The sequence below is a fragment of the Carassius auratus genome, chromosome 20 (assembly GCF_003368295.1).
Source record: "Carassius auratus strain Wakin chromosome 20, ASM336829v1, whole genome shotgun sequence".
NCBI lineage: Eukaryota > Metazoa > Chordata > Actinopteri > Cypriniformes > Cyprinidae > Carassius > Carassius auratus.
In genome coordinates, this window is record NC_039262.1 from 2,529,451 (window position 1) to 2,549,784 (window position 20,334).

A 20,334-nucleotide genomic window follows, 5' to 3' on the forward strand; every position below is an offset into this window, starting at 1 on the left:
AGATACAACTATTTGAAAATCTGGAATCTGGAAGTGCAAAAGTATCTAAATACTGAATAAATCGCCTTTAATTTTGTCCAAATTAAGTCTTAACAATGCATTACTAATCAAAAATTACATTTTATATATTTACGGTATGAAATTTACAAAATATCTTCATGGAACATAATCTTTACTTAATATTAATCATAATGGTATTTGGCATAAAAGAAAAATTGATAATTTTGACCCATTCAATGTTTTTTGGCCAGCGACTTAAGACTTAAGGTTTTGTGGTCCAGGGTCACATATTTTGCTTTATTACAGCCAATTTAAACATTTTCAGATAATAGAAAAATACAGTTTACAAGACATTGTTCCTCATCCATGCCATGATAGCCATAAAAATACCTCGCATGTACCACAGACACAAACTGTGCACAAACTTCTTTGTGAAGTTCTGTAATATTTGTTTTTAATGGTAAAATATAGTATAATAATAGTCTTTATTTGTTCTGAATATCAGAGGGTCGTTTCTGATTTTCACTTATATTAATATACATTTTTAATGCAATTTCAAAATGTAAAAATACATGTGTAACATCTATTTTATGTTGCCTTTGGACTGGACTATAATTAGTACTGTTTTATCTACCAAAATACACTTAATTATATAATTAATGTTAATAATCAGAGTATTGTATTGAAAACATAAAATGTCATATATGAATTGCAATTTGTTTTATTATTCCACTGTAATGTACCATGATAACACTGATATTCTTAGTACTATGCGTCTATTACATGCATTTGTATAATGAAAACAATTTGCATATATTAAAATGTATGAATGAAAATAAATTAATGTAGATGCCTTTTGTCTGTTATTTTTCTGCTAGAAATTCAGTGGTGCTCTTAGTAGAGTTCTTATTACATAAAGTTAAGTAGTCCATCCTATCCTTAACAAAATCTTTACCATGGTAACCACTGATCCCGCCAAAAATACTATCAACTCTAGCTATCGACCACAGTTTTAATGGTTAAAGAAGAAAAAAGGTTTAAAATAAGACAAAAACGAGTTTTAAGACTTGTTTGAAGCACGTAGCATGTGTGGTTTCCATGGTATTTTTGTAATGAAGTTATTAGAGTTCTAATTAAAAGCATACAGCCTCTGTTTCTTACCAAAATGTTTAGAAATGATATTAAGTAATTCGATTTATAATTAAAAACATACCGCCTCTGTTTCTCACCAATATGGACGTACAAGTGTTGTGTTGTTTAAGGTTATAAAATTACACTCTCGAACACTGTCACACTCTGAATTAAAGGAAACGTAGCTCTGAGTTTGATTAACTCCTCCTGCGTATATTCTAGAATCTAGAGGAATGTAGACTCGATTAGTTTGGCCTGGTATTCTGCGCGGGTGCTTCTGCACGCGGACTGAGTGCTGTTGCTCATTGCATTGTAGTTGTTGGCCTTTTTGACCACAGTTAAATTGTAAACTTCTGGTTTTCACTATTATATACGGAGAATGGCTGATTCACAGGATGACAAACTCTACAAAGCTGAATATGCGAAAAGTGGTCGCGCCTCTTGCAAGAAATGCAAAGAAAACATTGCTAAAGACTCGCTGAGAATGGCCATTATGGTGCAGGTGAGGAATTATGTGCAACTTTGATTCAGTAATACTAATAGAATAACATATGTATTTTTGGAAATGCATTTGTTTTTGCGTTTTTGCTCCTAAATTAATAGTGTAATCAGTGCGATTGCATATAAACGTATGTATGAGCGTGCTTCAGGCCCATGAGGAGTTTAAATTCTTCGCAGTCATGGAATGAATGAAAGGAATCAGCAGTAATTTCCCATTGCCATAGGTTAGCAATGACATTAATGATTCCTTGGTCAAAATTAGCAAGAAATAAATGTAAAAGGATGCTGTTTTGTGAAAAAAAGCAAAACAAAGCTTGTGTTCTTGCAATGTATTGATGATACAATAGAAACATGTTTGTTTAAAATGGCCAAATAATTTTTTTGTATTAGAATTCTATGCACACTGATTTATTAAACTCAATGTTTGTGTTTGATTATGATAGACTATTGTAACACCATTGACAAGCAAGAGTGCTTTGAAATCCACAAAGTTGTGATGTGATCTGGTTTACTGTAAATTCTCAGCTATTATATGAACAAAAATAACATTTTATTTACTGCAGTGATATTGTGTTTTTACATGCTTACAATTTCACTTTCCAGTTTTTCCTTCATTGTTGCCTAATATTTGTGCTATATCTAGTTTGTACGGTGGCCGAGAGAGCTCAACACACTGCAACTTAAGAAAACACATGCAAACTGAAAAAACACCAGCAAATGAAGAAAACATCTGCTTTAGTTTGACAACACAAGTGTTTCAAATCATCACAACACGTGCATATAACGAAACGTGCTGCAAATCATCACAACACATGCATGTAGCGTAACGTGCTGCAAATACTTCACAACACGTGCAAATTAAGAATCAATTAATGAAGCATTGCAAATTTATTTTCATTAACCTTCCCAGCCCGATCCAACACTTTTTGAGGTCTCCTTGAAACATTTCCATTGTGGTCAGTGCTTTTTGCAGCGCTTTTGTTTATTGCATGTGTTGTGAGGATTTGCTGCGCATTTCATTAATGCATGTGTTGTGAAGGATTTGCAGCGTTTCTTAATATGCATGTGTTGTGAAGGATTTGCAGCGCTTTTGTTTATTGCATGTGTTGTGATGATTTGCAGTGCGTTTCGTTATATGCATGTGTTGTGCGGATTTGCAGCACTTGTGTTGTCAAACTGATGATGTTTTTTTTTTTTAATTTGCTGGTGTTTTTTTTCAATTTGCATTTGTTTTCTTAAACTGCAGCGCGTTGAGTTATATGAATGTGTTGTGAGCTGTCTCGGCCACCGTAAGTTTGATATTTTTTATTTAGTTGGATTTTACTCATCTTACACGTGTCTGCCTTTCACAGTCTCCCATGTTTGATGGCAAAGTGCCTCACTGGCACCATTTTTCCTGCTTTTGGCTCCGGGCTGCAGTACAGTCACCCTCTGACATATCTGGATTTACTGACCTCCGCTGGGGTGACCAGGAAAAAGTGAAGAAAGCCATTGAGAGCGGAGGTGCTACCGGAGGTGATTTGTTAATATTCCCTTTAACCTAATCACTGATTTTGCTTTGCTGAGTTTGCCATATGGACTGTAAAGCAGTTAGGCTTAAGTCACTAAGTGCTAAATTTAATTCATTAATCCTCATTGCTTTGCAGGGAAAGGAGAGCAAAAGGGAGCAGCTAAAGGGGAGAAGACACTGAATGACTTTGCAGTGGAGTACGCCAAATCCAACAGAAGCACCTGCAAGGGGTGTGATCAAAAAATCGAAAAGGTACATATCCCATGACCTTTTGTTAAAGAAATTATGCTTTTTGAACACGAGAAGTTAATCTGTTCTTCCCTGCTGGTGTTCAGGACCACATACGTGTGTCAAAGAAGACAGTGGACCCAGAGAAACCTCAGCTTGGTCTAATCGATCGCTGGTACCACACTGGCTGTTTTGTGGGCCGCCGTGAGGAGCTATTGTTTAAACCAGAGTACAGTGCCACCCAGCTCAAGGGTTTCGCAGCTCTACGAGATGAAGACAAAGAGGAGCTGAAGAAAAGGCTTCCTGCAGTGAAGAATGAAGGGTGAGCTTTTGATTTCTTATTTAGGTTGCTGTCAATGATCAAACTATATAAGCACCCATTTAGGATGCTTTTTGCTGCTTTATTTAGATTTTTTTTTAAATGCTATTAACCATTTATTTAAACTGGACAGGTTTGTGTAGCAATTTCTGCTTTAAAGATTATGCATGGATCTGTCATAAGTTTCAAATCAAGAGCAAAATTTTGTTATCTACAGAAGTTTAGCACAAGTAGGGCTATACTCTTAATTGAAATAAAACAGAAACTGCAATGTGACTTTACAATAAGTGCAATTATCAAATCATAAGTGCTGCGGATTCATTAAATAAATATATGCACTCCATGTTTCAGAATGAGTTAAGGCACTGTGTTCTTTTACATGCACATGATACAGTATTTTCAGTGTCTCAGATGGGCTCATCTCTGGATCTGTTGTAAGTTTGGGTCATTCATAACGTTTATTTGGGTACACGACGTGCACCAACAACCCTCTACGGACACCTTGGCAGTTGAATCGCCTTGGGCTAGTCATTTTCTTTGTTTACTCTCCAGACTGATATATACATATATGTGTGTTTGTGTGTGTGTGTCTATCTATCTGTGTGTGTGTGTGTGTGTGTGTGTTTGTAAAATGGCACAGTTTTTTTATATCTGAAAGTACACTCTTAACATCAGTCAGTCAAGCATTATAATAATTAAGTATTATTTAATAATAGAACTTTAGTAATTAGAATTAAAACTTGATAACCATGTTTGAATGCATATTAGTCATTTTAACTGAACTTAGGACTGGTGGTGGTGCTTTTTTGGGTCATTCAGTGTTTCTGTAAAAAAAAAAAAATATTAATAAGATAATAATGATGCGAATTCTACTAATAAGAACAATATAAAACACACTAAGGATTAATTCATGAATATTAATCAGGTTGTGTTCGTTCGCTCGAACTGATTTGCTGAAATCAGTACAGGGATGATAATAGGTGAGCGCCAGCCAATGAGATTTCCATTTGCGCATTAGCTCCGCCCACTACCGGAGAAACCGGCAGTTCTTAAGCTGAAGAATTCCAGAGTAACGCTGTTACTCTGACAGGAAAATACATCAAAGAATATTGTTAATATGTATTGCGTCAATTCTGTTTCTCTTGTCTGTGTATATGTGTGTGTGTGTGGAGAGAGAGAGAGAAAGCGACGGCACGTTATGCACCTATACACTAGAGTTTACGGTACGTCAAATACAAGCGCGTTGCACATCCATTCATTAGAAAAAGCTGAAAAATATCACAGATCGCTTGACGGAGATCGAAACTCTGAAGCACTCAGTCAGACAGTGTTTGGTCAGTGAAAATATATCTGTGCTAAACTTTTATACAAGTTTGGATTTAGCAATAGTAATAATCAATATAAAAAAAAAAATTTTTATTATTGTTATAACACATATATATAATTACATTTTGGGCAAAATTGTGCAGCCCTACCAAAAAGCACAGCAGACCTGGAGCTTTTTATTTTATTTTTTATTATTTATCAGAAAAATCACAATTAGATTTTTTTTCCCCCAAATCCTGCATCCATAGTCTTAAGTCATAATTAAAAATAGTATTTTCTCTCTCAATTTAAAGAATGTTTCTCAGAAGTAAGAAGCACTTAAAGTGCACATACAAAATACAGGTCTGGTTTTGCACATTAAACCATTTTAGAATTATGTTTTCAATCCCATTAAGATTCTTTTCAGTTTTATCTTTAGGACTGGACTAAGTGTAATTGTTCAGGATCTTTAGTGTTGCCTCCTCCATTGTCATGTTATTCATCACCATCACCGATGCCCCTGCAGCACAGGAAGATGGCCTTGAATGCATTTCTGAAGGTTTTCATCTTGTAGGCATAGAGGAAAGGGTTAACAGCCGAATTTGCATGGGAGAGAATGATAGCTGTCAGTAACAGTGGCAGGGGCACGGGACATGATGGACACAGCAGCAGGAAGCAGTTGATGATATGTAGCGGAATCCAGCAGGACGTGAAAAGGAAGAGGACCAGGAAGAGTGAAGTGGCCATCTTCATCTCTTTCTTCATCTTTGCCGTTCCCTCCGTGTTGGCCGCACCACCTCGCTCTGCTGCGATCCTTCTCATCTGACGCTTGACCGTGACGAAGATCTGCGCATAGATTAGGAACATCACCACCAGCGGGGCCAGAACACAGGCGAAGAAGTTGAAGTAGACCATGTAGGTCATATCCACCACCAAGACGAAGAAACAGTAGCCAGACTCGGGAGGATGCTTGTGCCAACCCATCAACGGCACCAGACCAATCAGGAATGACAGCATCCAAGTGAAACACAAGACCAGCATTGCATTGCGAGGTGTCATGAGCCGGTGGTATTGGAAGGGCATGAAGATGGCAATGTAACGCTCAATGGCGACCGCCAGCAGGCTAAAAATGGAGCTCTGGGTTAACATGATGAGTACAGATAACATTAGCAAACAAAGATACAGATTGTGCCGTGGAATCCCCAGGTCTGTCATGATGGCGCAAGGGATCGCCAGTGAACCAACGCAGATATCTGCCACCGCTAATGACACCAGAAAGTAGTTGGTAACAGTTTGGAGCTTCCTGTTAAGTCCCACTGCTACACAAACTAGCAGGTTACCCACAGTGGAGAGAAGGGCTATGACCAGCTCGGCTATCATGTAAGGCAGGTTTATGGATGCTAGGATGCTTGGCGCCGCTGTCGTTGTTGTTGTTGATGTGGTGGTGGTGGTGATGGTGGCTTGGGTTAGTTTACCTTGTGTAAGGGTTGACATGGTGGATGTGGCGAACTGCAAAAAGGTGTTATTTTCATAAGAGCTGACGTTCATGAAAGTCGTGTTGGTGTCGTGTAGAGTCGGCAGCAATGTGAAGTTGACAGTAGGCTGGTTCATTTTGACCTGTAAACAAAAGCAAGCAAGAAGAACGATAAATGAAAATATTAAGATATTAAGCTTTAATGATTTTTTCTGTTCACTTCTATCATGCCTTTAATTTTCACTGTCTGACATAATGTCTTCCAATGTAAAAGTAGACCAATGATAAAAAAAACATTAGTTAAAAGCATGCAGGTTATGTTTATCACTTAAATTTCCATTTACTAATTGATTCGTTGACTTGCATTAATATATAATAAGAATGGTATTAATATAATTCAGTTTTTATACAAATTTTAATAATATAGAACATTAATGTAACATTAATATTGTGAAATATTACAATTTAAAATAACTTGCTTAATATGTTTGTGGATATATTTTTTTTTCAAGAGTCTGATGATTTTCAAAATAATTTTATTTACAATCTTTTGAAATGGTAAAAATGTCTTAATTTAATCAAATTAAAGCATCCTTGCGGAATAAAAGTATTAATGTTTAAAAACTGTTAATTTAATCAAATATATACATACAAGTATAACAAAGATATAAATAAAGTGTTTTAAAAAATGTAAATATCAGGAAATTATCAAACGGCTATATAAAAAGTAAATATGAATGTACCTACCAAGTCTCTGTCGTTTGTTTCGTATATTATTGCTTTGAGATGTCACTTGTCGCTTGATGTTGTTTGCCTATGTTCTGCCAATGCATTTGACTTCTTTGAATCTACTTGAAGTTCTTGCATCCTTTAGCAAAAGATGCCACATCTATATTCATTCTCCCCGCCTCTCTCGCTTTTCACCCATAGTTGTGATATGGGCTTTTATAAGCCTTTCATTCTAATGGGAAGAATGCTCTTGTTTGTGTTTTTCCAGCTATGGGTCATCAATTTGTCCTCTGGTGCCCATTATTGCCACCCAAATGGGCGTTAATTGCATTCTGGAGGGGAAATTGGTGCAGCGATGATGTTGAGATCTGCTTAAGTGTCTGTCATGAAGTGATTAATTAATGGTCTGCATTATGATGGCCACCGGATAAAGGATCCTGTCCAGACATGACTGTGACTCAGGAGACTGATAATCTTCTAATGAGGTCCACTGATAGAACAACACACACTCATGAGCAGATTCTCTCTGTAGGATTAACTCAAATCCACAAAGAGGAAAGGTTTTCACCATTCAGATCAGGTGATAAGATCTTAGATCATGGATCGGGGTTTGTTTTTTCGAGTTTATAATGCTCCTTTTTATTTGATGTAAAGGCATAATATAAAGTCAGTTGTGCATCATTATGTCCAGCTGTACACTGTATATCTATGTACACCTGATCATCCTGAAAGGGTTTTATATGATAACTCTGCTTATTACATGACTACTTACAAATACAGATACAACTATTTCAGTGTTATTTTATTAAAAATATTTATTTTATTTTAGTTAGCATTCACTTTTATTTTAGTTTAGTTAATTGTCTTGTTTTTTTAGTTTTTTAGTTTTCTATTTTTTTATTTCAGTTAGTTGGCAAGCATTTCTAATGAATATCTTCAGGTGGAAATAGTTCATCTAATTTTAGTATTATATTTTATTCAAGCTTTATTTAAATAAATGTAAAGAAATTTGTAATTGCTTTTGTTAGTACAGTTCAGGAAAATGATACAGAAGAAATAACAAGTGAATGTCACATCTTGTCTTTAGGATAGAAATGCAGTACATTGTGTTTTTATAAAGTGTTTTATGCTCATGCGTTTGGTTGTCTTGTTTTAAATAGGAAAAGAAAGATAGATGATGTAGATGGAGGAGTCTCCAAGAAACAAAAGAAAGAAGATGAAAAACTGGAGCTGAAACTGAAGGTATGAGTTGTTTCCGATATCATATGGCTTGGATCATTGTGAATGATTTTTACCTAGTAACAAATTAATTTGCATCAGTATAATGTAGAGATTTTGATGCACTCTTTTCCATTTTAGCATTATTAGTTTTACTATCTTATTATCTTTCACCATTTAGGTTTATTATCTTAAAATGATTATATGGTATTAATGTTTTGTTGTTTAGAAATTGTATTATTTGCATTAAGTGTTCTTTTTCTGTAACCAAAACAGATCTAAGAATTTTATTACATTAGCTGTGCTAAAAGAGGCCATAATTGTTTCTCCCAACATTTAATTGATTGCTCTAAGAATTTTCTGTAAATTAGAAAGATTATCAGTCTGAAAATGCTTTTGTCTGGTCTTGATGAATTCTAGGAGCAAAGCCAGCTGATCTGGGGAATTAAGGACAAGCTGAAGAAATTCTGCTCCATCAATGACATGAAGGAACTGCTTATTGCCAACAATCAGGAAGTTCCCTCTGGGGAGTCGAATGTAAGAAAAACTGCACAAGCTCACTAACTGACTAGCACTTTCAATGGTAGCATTGAAAGTCGGATACTAAGAAGAATATTTGACTATTTTCACTATTTTACTTTATGACTCTGTGTATCATTTCTCTGATGAAACTGTGTGGCTCTTTAATTGACAGATCGTAGACCGCCTTTCAGATTGCATGGCATTTGGGTCTTTAAAGTCTTGTGAGACTTGCAAAGGGCAGCTTGTATTTAAGAGCGATGCATACTACTGTACTGGAGACATCTCTGCATGGACCAAATGTGTATTCAAGACTCAGACGCCTGATCGCAAAGACTGGGTCACTCCTAAGGTAAGTGCCTGTAGATCTGTCCTAGTTGCATATTCACACCTGCATGCAGCTGAATTTCAGCACCTACCATGTCCTGCAAATGTTATTCTTCCTCAGGAGTTCAGTGAGATTCCATTCTTGAAGAAGTTTAAGTTTCAACGGCAGGACCGTTTGTTTCCCAAAGATGCCCCTCCTGCAGCCCCCACCTCCTCGTCTGCCACAGCTACTGTGACCTCAGCCCCCCCGAACGCGTCTACTGCCGCTAGTAATAACCTCACTGAGGTGTCTGCAGGTCAGTGACTCCCAGAGAAACCTTGAGAAATACTCAATCCAGTCATTTTAAGTTTTGAACTGCGAATATCAACGCAAATGTCAAAACAATATATCAGTCGGACGCTAGTTTTAATAACGTCTCTCTGCAATTGAAACACTAATTGAGCAGTCATATCAGGCATGACTTTTTTTATTCATGTGTGTGTATATATATATATATATATATATATATATATATATATATATGTGTGTGTGTGTATATGTATGTATGTATGTATGTATGTATGTATGATTTGGCTTTAATAGGTTTAGTTTAATTTTAGTGATTTTTTATTATTTTCTCATTTTCTTTTAATTTCTAATAGTATATATAATATATAATATATATAGATAATATATATTGTATTTCAGCTATATTTTAATTAACAAGATTAGAAAATAGTTCAATATTTTAATAATTTTAGCTTCAGCACAACAACAAAAACAATAATAGCAAATTTTATTTTATTTTATTCATTGTAGTAAATTACTTGCACTTTAGAGACCAAACACTTGGCCAGAGACAATTTATTTTATTTGCGCCTTGATGTTTACATTCTGAAATTATGTCCCAATATTCATATTCTAGTGGATAAGCTCAAATTTTTTTGTTTTTATTATTATTATTATTCTCTTAAAAACTGATAGTATGGAAAGCAAGTTAAGCAGGTAATATTGTGTTAAGCTCTTTCAGTATTTACGAGTGTAAAGTTTGTTTTTTTTCCTCAATGTATCATCTAGATAAGCCTCTGACAGGACTGAAGCTGCTTACTGTGGGAAAGCTTAGTAAAAACAAAGATGAGCTGAAAAATGCAGTGGAAGAACTGGGAGGAAAAATCACAGGCTCTGCCAACAAAGCGGCTCTCTGCCTCAGCAGCAAGAGTAAGTGATGTTCTGTAACTCTTTTTTTTTAAACCCTTGTGAGCTGCCTTAATGTGAAAGTAGACCGATTGCTACCTGACAAAAATAAGTAATGCTCAGTATTAGGGATGTCAAATTTCGATTATTTCCATGATCGATCGTCGTTTAAATTAACGATCAATTAATCGATTAATCGTTAACCATAATACTGCAAAATGCGTCTATTGCAGGCACGCAGTCAGCGGTATGACAGGATGTGCAAAAGCCACACACAAAACGCTTTCTCACTTGAATTAAAGAGGTTTTAGTCTGAATAAAATGCTAGTAGCAGGATTATAAAATGAATAGATGCGATTATGATCATTTGATAAAATGAAGAGAGCGCGCCATACTTTTGAGGTCATTTTACTTTGTTGACAGTTTCCAATCCCGCACGGAGAACGCTGAACGCGCCTCTTTAAATGGTTTTGTGGTGCTCGTTGTTGTATTTTAAAGCACAATTGCAATGTTTTCAACTGACATTATTGTATAAAATTATCCGAAATGTGGAGCGCGTGTGACTGCGCTGCACATTAAGTGAACTACATCGGCGCTGCTGCACCAAAACACAGTTGCTCACATTAATTTGATCCTGCTGGATTCTGTCCTAGAAAATGTCAGATTTTAAAAATCCGGCATACAGCGCATTAGATCGTGACAGTGCATGCGTGCAGAGGAGGATGAGCGAGCGCGGCTTTGGCTAGATTTATTTGGAGGTTATTGCTCATGTCTCATTTGGCACAAATCGAAATGTTTCCATATTCGCAATGTATTTGAATGTTAAACTATTATTTATAATGTAAACTAGGCTTGTACTTAACACGCATTCGCATATAGACGGAAAATATGATCCTCTTCACATGAGCAAAAACGTCCTTGGCATAACAGCAGAGTGGACCGGTATACTACGGTCTATTTAAACTGACCAGTGTAACCTTTTAATGTTTAGTTGACATTTTATTTTGATAATGAACAGACTGCGATGTAAGTTTGAATCGCTAGAATATACGTGTGCAGCAGGCTCCGGCGAACGAAACAGCTGAGACATTAAAAAATATATATATTTTCCGCAAAAGTGTTTACTTTCATTTGTGCACACTAACAATAAAAACAGAAGATTTGTGCTCTTGTAAAATAAAGCAAACAAACAGAATGCGTTGTCATCCTTTTTTTTTTTTTTTTGTGAACTTATGGAGCGCCCACACTTCTGTTTTAAATCCGTTAATCTTAGCCTATTTAAGTCGGATATATTTCGCATAGCCTATTTAAAAAAATAAAATAAAAAAAAAACATGAAAACAAATTGTTATTTTTATGTTGGGCCTATTACTTAGTAGGCTATACATTTTCCTTAAAGCATCCCATTTTGTCCCAGGGCTTAGAACCTGTGCCCTAGTCAGGTCCATGCAGAAACTTGTGAACGATGCTCGGCGTCACCGTTTAGTGACAGCAGTGAATGCTCCAGGAATGTGTCGGTCACAGCGCCTATTAATCGCTGTTTTGAATCCAGCAATTATTTATTTAGAAATGATAAGATCTGATTATGACAAGTGTGGTATAAAAGCTTTGTTTATTAGAGGAATAATAGGTTAACTGGAAAATGCTAGATCGCGACCATGCTTTTGGACCCCATAGTCTTCATTTACGCAGCTTTGTTCTGGTTTGCCGGTTGGTCACGAATTTCCACAAATTCAGTAGATTTAGGCATTGTTTCTTTTCCTAAATCTTCATAGTCTAACCCTCTTATTTCCCAGGTTTATTTTATTATCTTTCGCTTTTAATAACTGTTTTCGCATCTCTTACTGGATGCGAAAGGGAAATTAAAGATTTCATGAATTAAGAATTCGTTCGATTTATTAATTTGTTCCCTTATTTCACTTAAATCATGGGTTATTTAGGGAACAAAATTAATGAAACATGGACAATTGCCACATTAATAATTCGTAGGAATGAATTAACAAGTTGTAGGAATGAATAGACTACCTGTCCTGTCACTGTGTCCCGCAGCCCTGCAAAGCGCACGATATAAAACAGTTATCTGATGAAATGATTAGTAACTACATTTCTATTGCATTTAATGTTGAAGAACTTTTATGTTGTTTCTATTTTAATGTACTTTAAAGTTTAAATCACATTAAAAGCTTAATTTGTACATTGTGAATGAATGATGATGCTTTTATATATCGTCACCGTCACTCACAGCCGCTCGCACGTGTTGAGTGCGCATGAGCCGCACGCAGCCCAACATTGAATCGGTTAACCGACCATCGATAGCCTTAATCGATTGCATCTCTTATCGACAATTAATCGATCATCGATTAATCGTTGACATCCCTACTCAGTATGATACCGTACATAACAAGGTGTGCGTGTTAACTAGGTGTCTTGTTTGTACTTGCTGACTAGTGAATTTGTCCCTTCTGGTTTGTCGCCAGCTTGTTTATTTGTTGGCGTGTGCTGCTTCAAAATTCATTAATAACTTGCTCTGTTCCTTTTGTGTCTCAGAGGAGATTGAAAAGATGAGTAAGAAGATGGAGGAAGCGAGGGACGCAGGTGTGCGTGTGGTGGCAGAGGACTTCCTCACTGACATCAAGGGGTCTGGAAAGGCCCTCCAGGAGCTCATCTCCCTGCATGCCATCTCACCCTGGGGTGCTGAAGTTAAAGTGGAGTCCCAGGCTGCAGCCCCGGCCTCCAAATCCACTGGCGCTCAATCCTCAAAGAGTACTGGCAGGGTCAAAGAGGAAGAAGGTTAGAAAGATGCATTTAAACTTTCCAGCAAAACTTCTTATAAAGAAAGATTTAAAAATGTTACTCTTTTAAGCACATGCATCAGATGAAATTTTAGTTATTTAGGTTTTACTGACAGAGATTTTGAGCAGGATTTGTTTGGGTGAAACATGTTAGGCTGTGATATTAGATAAATTGGCATATTAATATATGTATTCAAAAAAAGTAGTATATAATAAAATCGTATGTTTGTTATAAATATTTAATCAACATAAAATATATATTGTGTGTGTTTGTGTGTACATATAATCCACTGTTTTAATGAAATAATGTTTTTTTTACTCAGTTCTAGTTTTGTTAGAAGCATTTTCAGACTCCATTTCTATACATTCTCAAATTTCTAAATTGGAAATCTTAAAATACATAATAATGATGCTGTTTTCTTACTCCAGCAGGTGGAAGCAAATCAAAGAAAATGAAACTGACAGTAAAAGGAGGAGCAGCAGTTGATCCAGACTCAGGTGAGATAAGAGTTAATCTTATATCGGGAAATGTTTGATATATATTGATTAGTGCATTGCCTTATTCATGATTTGATTGCTCAGGTCTGGAAAACAGTGCTCATGTACTGGATCAGAATGGGAAGATTTACAGCGCCACACTGGGTCTCGTGGACATCGTTAGAGGGACGAACTCATACTACAAACTACAGCTGCTGGAGGATGATGTTAAGAAACAGTGAGCCTAACCCATTTTTGTGATATAATTTTACTTAATCGTCATTAGACAGCTTATTTAATTGCACAACATAAGTAATCCATCGTGATTTCATACTGTATATACAGGTTTCTTAGGTGTAATAGTAAGTAGGCTTCTTTACAAGCCGCGTTTAACTGGTACAAATTATTATAGGAGAATACCTTATAATTATTTGACCAGACAGGTCACTTGTCTTGAGCATGTTTATGTTGCTTTTTCAGATACTGGGTGTTCAGGTCATGGGGTCGAGTCGGCACCACCATTGGGGGAAACAAACTGGACAAGTTTTATGATAAGAACTCCGCTATGGACAATTTCTGCAGTGTGTATGAGGAAAAGACCGGGAATGCCTGGGCCTCCAGAAATTTCACAAAATACCCCAATAAGTTTTATCCTCTAGAGATTGACTACGGACAGGTAAGAACTGGAACAACGTCTAGCCAAAGCACTATGGGATATATAAGAGTGTGATTTTAAAAGCATTGCTAGAATTGTGCAGTCATCCGTTAACATGAATTACAGGCTGTCAGAATGACCCTTGCTGTCAAAGACGATAAATAATCTCACTTTGGAAGTGTGCCGAGGCTCACGTATAGCCCCGCTTAATAGAGAGCCTACAATCTAAACAGGGTGTTATAGTATTAAACAAGTTGTTTATTATCTAAATAAAACGGTTATGGAGCTTTCTGCATATATTTACCCAGGACGAGGAGGCTGTAAGGAAGTTAACTGCAAGTGCAGGCACCAAGTCCAAGCTGGACAAACCCGTCCAAGACCTTATCCGAATTATTTTTGATGTGGAGAGCATGAAGAAAGCCATGGTTGAGTTTGAGGTGTGTTAAGTTCCTCCTTTAAAAAGAGAAAAGTAAAAAAAAAAACACTAATACTGTTAATATGTGTTGTGGTCGTGTATGTGATAACTTGTGTAATTTCTCCTACAGATCGACTTGCAGAAGATGCCTTTGGGAAAACTGAGTAAGAGACAGATCCAGAGTGCTTATTCCCTCCTGAGTGAGGTCCAACAGGTTGGTTCTAAAAGCTGGATCTCAACCGCATTTATTTATTAAAAGCCTGGTTCTTCCCATTTCGGTCAAATTTTCATTTTTGCTTTCATTCATTTCTGTAGGCTGTAGCAGATAGCGCTGCAGAAGCACAGATCTTAGATCTGTCCAATCGCTTCTACACACTGATACCTCACGACTTCGGCATGAAGAAACCACCACTGTTGAATAACATGGATTACATACAGGTACGACTTGGGCTACCATCTAAAGATTGTCCAGCAGCAGTGTGGCGGCTGTACTCAGTTCTGTTGGATATCCATTATAGCAAAAGGTGCAGATGCTGGACAACCTGTTGGACATTGAGGTGGCTTACAGCCTGCTACGAGGAGGAGTGGAGGACAATGAGAAAGATCCCATTGACATTAACTATGAGAAACTCAAGACCAAAATTGAGGTAAAATGTGTTTGACAAGAAGAGCTATTCTTCACTGTCACCATGATGTGGTCATGTTGTAGTGATTGATACTGATTTTGTGTTTCTAGGTGGTCGACAAGTCATCAAGTGAGGCTCAGCTTATCCAACAATATGTGAAGAACACACACGCAGCTACTCACAACACTTACACACTGGATGTCGAGGAGGTGAGCTTAACTCTGTAAAGTCTGCTGTATGTTTTTTTTTATATAAACTTAGAAAGATTAGAATTTTCAGTCTTTACAGAGTTCACTAGTGAACTGAATATTGCTTCATAAATGAATTGAATACATGGCTGTATAAATACTGCTGTAAAATAAGCTTTTATATATGACTACGGCATTTTTGTATTGTTAGATCTTTAAGGTCGACAGGGAGGGTGAGTCCCAGCGTTTCCGTCCTTTCAAAGAACTGCACAACCGGCAGCTGTTGTGGCATGGCTCCCGCACCACCAACTATGCAGGAATCCTGTCTCAGGGTCTGCGTATCGCTCCTCCTGAAGCTCCAGTCGTAAGTTTCTGCATCATCCATTGCCAATGGCTGCTTGACCCCATGACTGGGGTAATGAAATGGAGAATCTGAATGTTCTTTATAATTGTACATTTGAGAGGTTTCAGAACCCAAAACTAAAACTCCCCAATTTAAAATATGAATATCTTAACACTCCCCAGTCTAAAATATGAATTATTATTTTCTACCCTTTTGAAATAACCTTTTTATTTTTAATGGCATGGCTGAGTGACTCTCAAATGAACAGAAAATCTTTTGTGAATTATACTAAACATGTTGCTGGTTTTGCAAAATATGTTTTATTTAAAGATGCAGCAGTGCCAAACATTTAGACTGTCAGAATATTTAGAATGTTGCAATACTAGTGTACTCTAATCATATCTATTATGAATTTTTTTTTTTTTTTTTTTTTTAAATACAGACAGGTTACATGTTTGGCAAAGGTGTTTACTTTGCTGACATGGTGTCGAAGAGTGCAAACTACTGCCACACATCCCAGGCTGATCCCGTTGGCCTCCTTCTGTTAGGAGAGGTTGCCCTTGGAAACATGTAAGAGATGCTCTTTTTGTCCCAGTTGTATGGTGACTACATTTTAACAAGTTAATATGCTAGAGTACAAACGTTTGGGGTCAGTAATATTTTTCTTTTTAAAGATATGTTTTATGCTGACCAATGCTGCATTTATTTAGTCAAAATACAATAAAAACAGTTTCTGGGTAAAATATTATTACAATCTAAAAGAACTGTTTTCTATTTTTTACAATGTAAAATGTAATTTATTCCTGCGATGGTAAAGCTGAATTTTTTGTATTTCCAGAATTTCCTTCAAAAAATAATTCTAATATTCTGATTTGGTGTTCAACAAACATTTTGGTGGAAATCAAAAATAACATTTAATTTAATAAAGCTACACATTATGACATAAGTCTAATATGTTTACATTATAGATGTCTTTAATGTTACTTTGATCTATTTAATGCAATTTTGCTCAATAAAAGTATTATCAAATCTACTGAAACCAAACCTTTGAACAGAGTAGTGTGTGTCAACAATTGGAAATTAGGAAGGCAAAGAAAGTTGTGCCCTTCTGTGATTCATTGTTGTCTGCTCTAAAGATCTGATTGTGATATTTGTTCTACTCCAAAGGCATGAATTGAAGAAGGCCTCACACATTACGAAGTTACCAAAGGGTAAACACAGTGTCAAAGGTAAGATGGCTCTACATTCAAGTCAAGTCATATTTATTTATTTATATAGCGCTTTATACAATACAGATTGTTAAAGGAGCTTTACCATATCAAACAAGAAAAATTTGTGCTAAAAATGAAAGAGAAAATGTAAAACAGTCAGTTTTTCAGTTCATTGTTGATTCAGTGATGTCATCATCCAGCTCAGGTCAGTTTTTCTCACAGACAGAAAGAGTCTATGAGTGACTTTGCTGATTTTTGCTTAACTGTTCAACAGACGGGCCATCATTGGTATTTATCCCCGAATGCATGGTCATTGGACAGGATTGTGTTGTGACCTCATTAATAATAAGATTAGTGTCTGATTCGAGGTGAGCTATTCTATTGGTGAGCTTGTGGAAGGTTTAATTACCTTGGACCACCATGGTCCAACATGTGACGAGATGCCAAAGGGATTGAGTCAAAGACCAGGGAGAGTGCATCCCGCCCGTGTCCATCTTGATGTTTAGCTACAACCTCAGGCAGGGACCCTCACCCCATGTTCAGATCCGCAGACATGCGCTCACTGTGCATCATTACGAGTGAAAAGTCTGGAAAAAGTAGAGTGAGAGTGGCAGTGGCTAACAAGCAGGGCCCATGTCTGTCTGGAGCGTCCACACAATCTGCGGCATCTGACAATCTCACTCGAGCAAGTACGAGCTGGGCAGACCGCAGTTTAAGGGCCTGCTCACGCAGGATGAGCCAATGATGTATTACGTGTAGAATTGGTATGTAGTATGCTAAGTAACCCATCGTCACTTATAGAAACATTTTTAACATGTCTTTTGTTTGAAGGTTTGGGAAGAACTGCTCCAGACCCTAGAGCTGCTGTATCTCTGAATGGAGTGGATGTTCCTCTGGGCAAATGTATCAACACAAACATTGAAGACACAAGTCTGCTCTACAACGAGTATCCTTTTGTTTTCTGCATTATTCCTTTTCCTTCTTGCTGTTTTTATCTCTTGTTTTTGATCAGTGGTTCTCAACCTTTTTTTCCACTGGGCCGCACGCATATCATTTACATATTACATCACCAATACAAACCAACCTAATATTATAGCCTAAATATAATGATATCTAATCGATTACATTAATTTAAATAAATAAATAATTATACTCCCCGTCAATAAAACACGTGATGCTGTTGGGAGCTGACCAACTTAGTGACATTCGGCTCGAAAGGAGTAACGGCACAGTGAAGTTGTGATTGTAAGTTGCAGTCCGTAAGACGCGCAAGGGAGCATGACTTGAATTAAAGAAAATGTGCGTTCACAAATGTAGCCTATGTTGATCCAAATATGGAAAGCACTTTCGAATTTAGTAATATGGAGTTCTCTCCAGAGATGTTTTGCCACATTTCTTGAATTAAGGATGATTGCTGCATAATATGGGTGTTTCCATACTAGCAGGTCAAACTGAAAATCCAGCACTCTCCTTCACTACTGATACTTCGACTATTCATGTCTTTAGGCTGTGTGTTCATTCGCTGGCAATTTCCACATTTCTTTTTTCTCCATTAAAAACAAATTTGTCCATTCTGATGCTTTTCTGATCTGAATTTGACCAAACTAATTGCTGTTGGTGACTATTTTAATTGAATTCTGCCAAAGTGCACTCTTGTGTACGAGTTGGTTAAATGCATAACATTATTTAAGTGTCTGCTCATGTCTGAAAATAATATATGAAAAACAAAATAATTTCACATAAAACATTAGGCTATAGCTTATATTTCTTTAGTACATTTTTTAAATCACAGGTAATGTAAAAACTAAATTTAATTGTAAAACAGAGTTATTTTTTAAAATCTTGTACAGCATGGTGGGCCGCATTTCAATGGCGGGCCCTGGGGTGAGAACCACTGTTTTAGGTAAATGTACATCTAAAGTATATTTAGACAATTACACATTCACTATCTTTCCCTTGACTCTGATTTCCTCCAGGTACATTGTGTATGATATTGCTCAGGTTAACCTAAAATACCTGATAAAGATTCGCTTCAACTACCAGACCTCTCTGTGGTGAGACAGCAGATGAGATCTGTCCAGGTGGACAGACTTTTGGATGCCACTGAAGCCCACTGCTACAGCTTTAGCACCAAGACCAAGCAGCATATGGGTTGTTAAATGATCAAATCGGTTCTCTTGTGCTTCAGCAGCACATTTCCTGTTGCTTTGTCTGTTAGTTTGGAGTAACTTAAGTGGCTATATGTAAACTGTATCACTGCATTTTTGCAAATATTCCAGGCTTTGGTATATATTCACAGAATGATTGGACTTTTCTCTGTGGAGATCTTTCTTATAAACTACCAACGATGATAGGTAGAGACAGTCTTCCATGTTTCATAGACTTTTTCTTTAATAGTTTGCTTAACCTGGAATCAGGTTAACTGTAACACTTCTATTGTACACATTTAAAATGTTAAAAGTGAGTAATCGTTTTACTAGAATTGCCAAATGTATGGACAAATATTTTGTATGTTAAATATGTACCATCCCTGTTTTGCTTTTCCGTTTTACTTTAGTCGACTAAAATGGCAATGAAAAGCTAAAAGCAATGGCTGCTGCTGTACTTACGCTTTTTTTTTTTTTTTGATACATTTTTGTCCACAGCAGTTTTGTGGACAAGAAGCTGTCCTCGTCCTTACAAATGTCTTTGCATCATAAATAAAACGGTTTTTGGCTTATGTTTGTAGCTCATTTATTTCTGTCACATGACTCTGTTCAGTTTCACAAACATTTGTGTGTGAGATAATCCAGAAAAATAATAAAAAGGAAGGACAAAATAGTGTTCACTACCATTTTCTATTTGAAAAAAAAAATGTACCAGACTAATCTATTTCTGTGCATTTGTAATTAAAATTGCTCTGTACCACAGCATATGTTCTGACCAAATCTTTATAAAAATGTATTATGGGTTTACCACATAAAAAAAAATGTCAAACATAAAAGCTATGTCATGTTGGTGATATTTGCATTAAGTCTATTAGTAACAGTAATCTACTGTTGGAAGTCCCCCAGTAAAACTATGTTTACATCTGCAGGAACTATAATTAATTTTTATAAGTGTAGTTCTAGACTACCAGAAAAGCACATTGGTACTATGTTTTTACTGTGTATGTGTCTCTCTGACACTAACTGCATGCATTCATAGTTTACCT

At 36.4% G+C, this 20,334-nt stretch overlaps 1 protein-coding gene and 1 pseudogene across 1 annotated transcript; one reads left to right on the forward strand and one right to left on the reverse strand.

Annotated features, from left to right (window-relative positions):
• The first annotated feature begins 1,376 nt into the window (after nucleotides 1-1,376).
• On the forward strand, nucleotides 1,377-19,860 carry LOC113120494 (poly [ADP-ribose] polymerase 1-like). Its single transcript, XM_026290338.1, has 23 exons — nucleotides 1,377-1,633; nucleotides 2,985-3,147; nucleotides 3,279-3,394; nucleotides 3,478-3,692; nucleotides 8,358-8,439; nucleotides 8,836-8,952; nucleotides 9,110-9,286; nucleotides 9,383-9,557; nucleotides 10,319-10,459; nucleotides 12,982-13,224; nucleotides 13,656-13,724; nucleotides 13,809-13,941; nucleotides 14,184-14,379; nucleotides 14,667-14,795; nucleotides 14,904-14,987; nucleotides 15,089-15,211; nucleotides 15,292-15,420; nucleotides 15,510-15,608; nucleotides 15,799-15,951; nucleotides 16,373-16,500; nucleotides 17,098-17,159; nucleotides 17,973-18,087; nucleotides 19,118-19,860. The coding sequence occupies exons 1-23, from the start codon at nucleotides 1,511-1,513 to the stop codon at nucleotides 19,197-19,199; spliced, it is 3,054 nt and encodes a 1,017-aa protein (XP_026146123.1). The 5' UTR covers nucleotides 1,377-1,510; the 3' UTR covers nucleotides 19,200-19,860.
• LOC113120518 (adenosine receptor A1 pseudogene) lies at nucleotides 5,445-6,711 on the reverse strand (annotated as a pseudogene).
• Nucleotides 19,861-20,334: the final 474 nt, after the last annotated feature.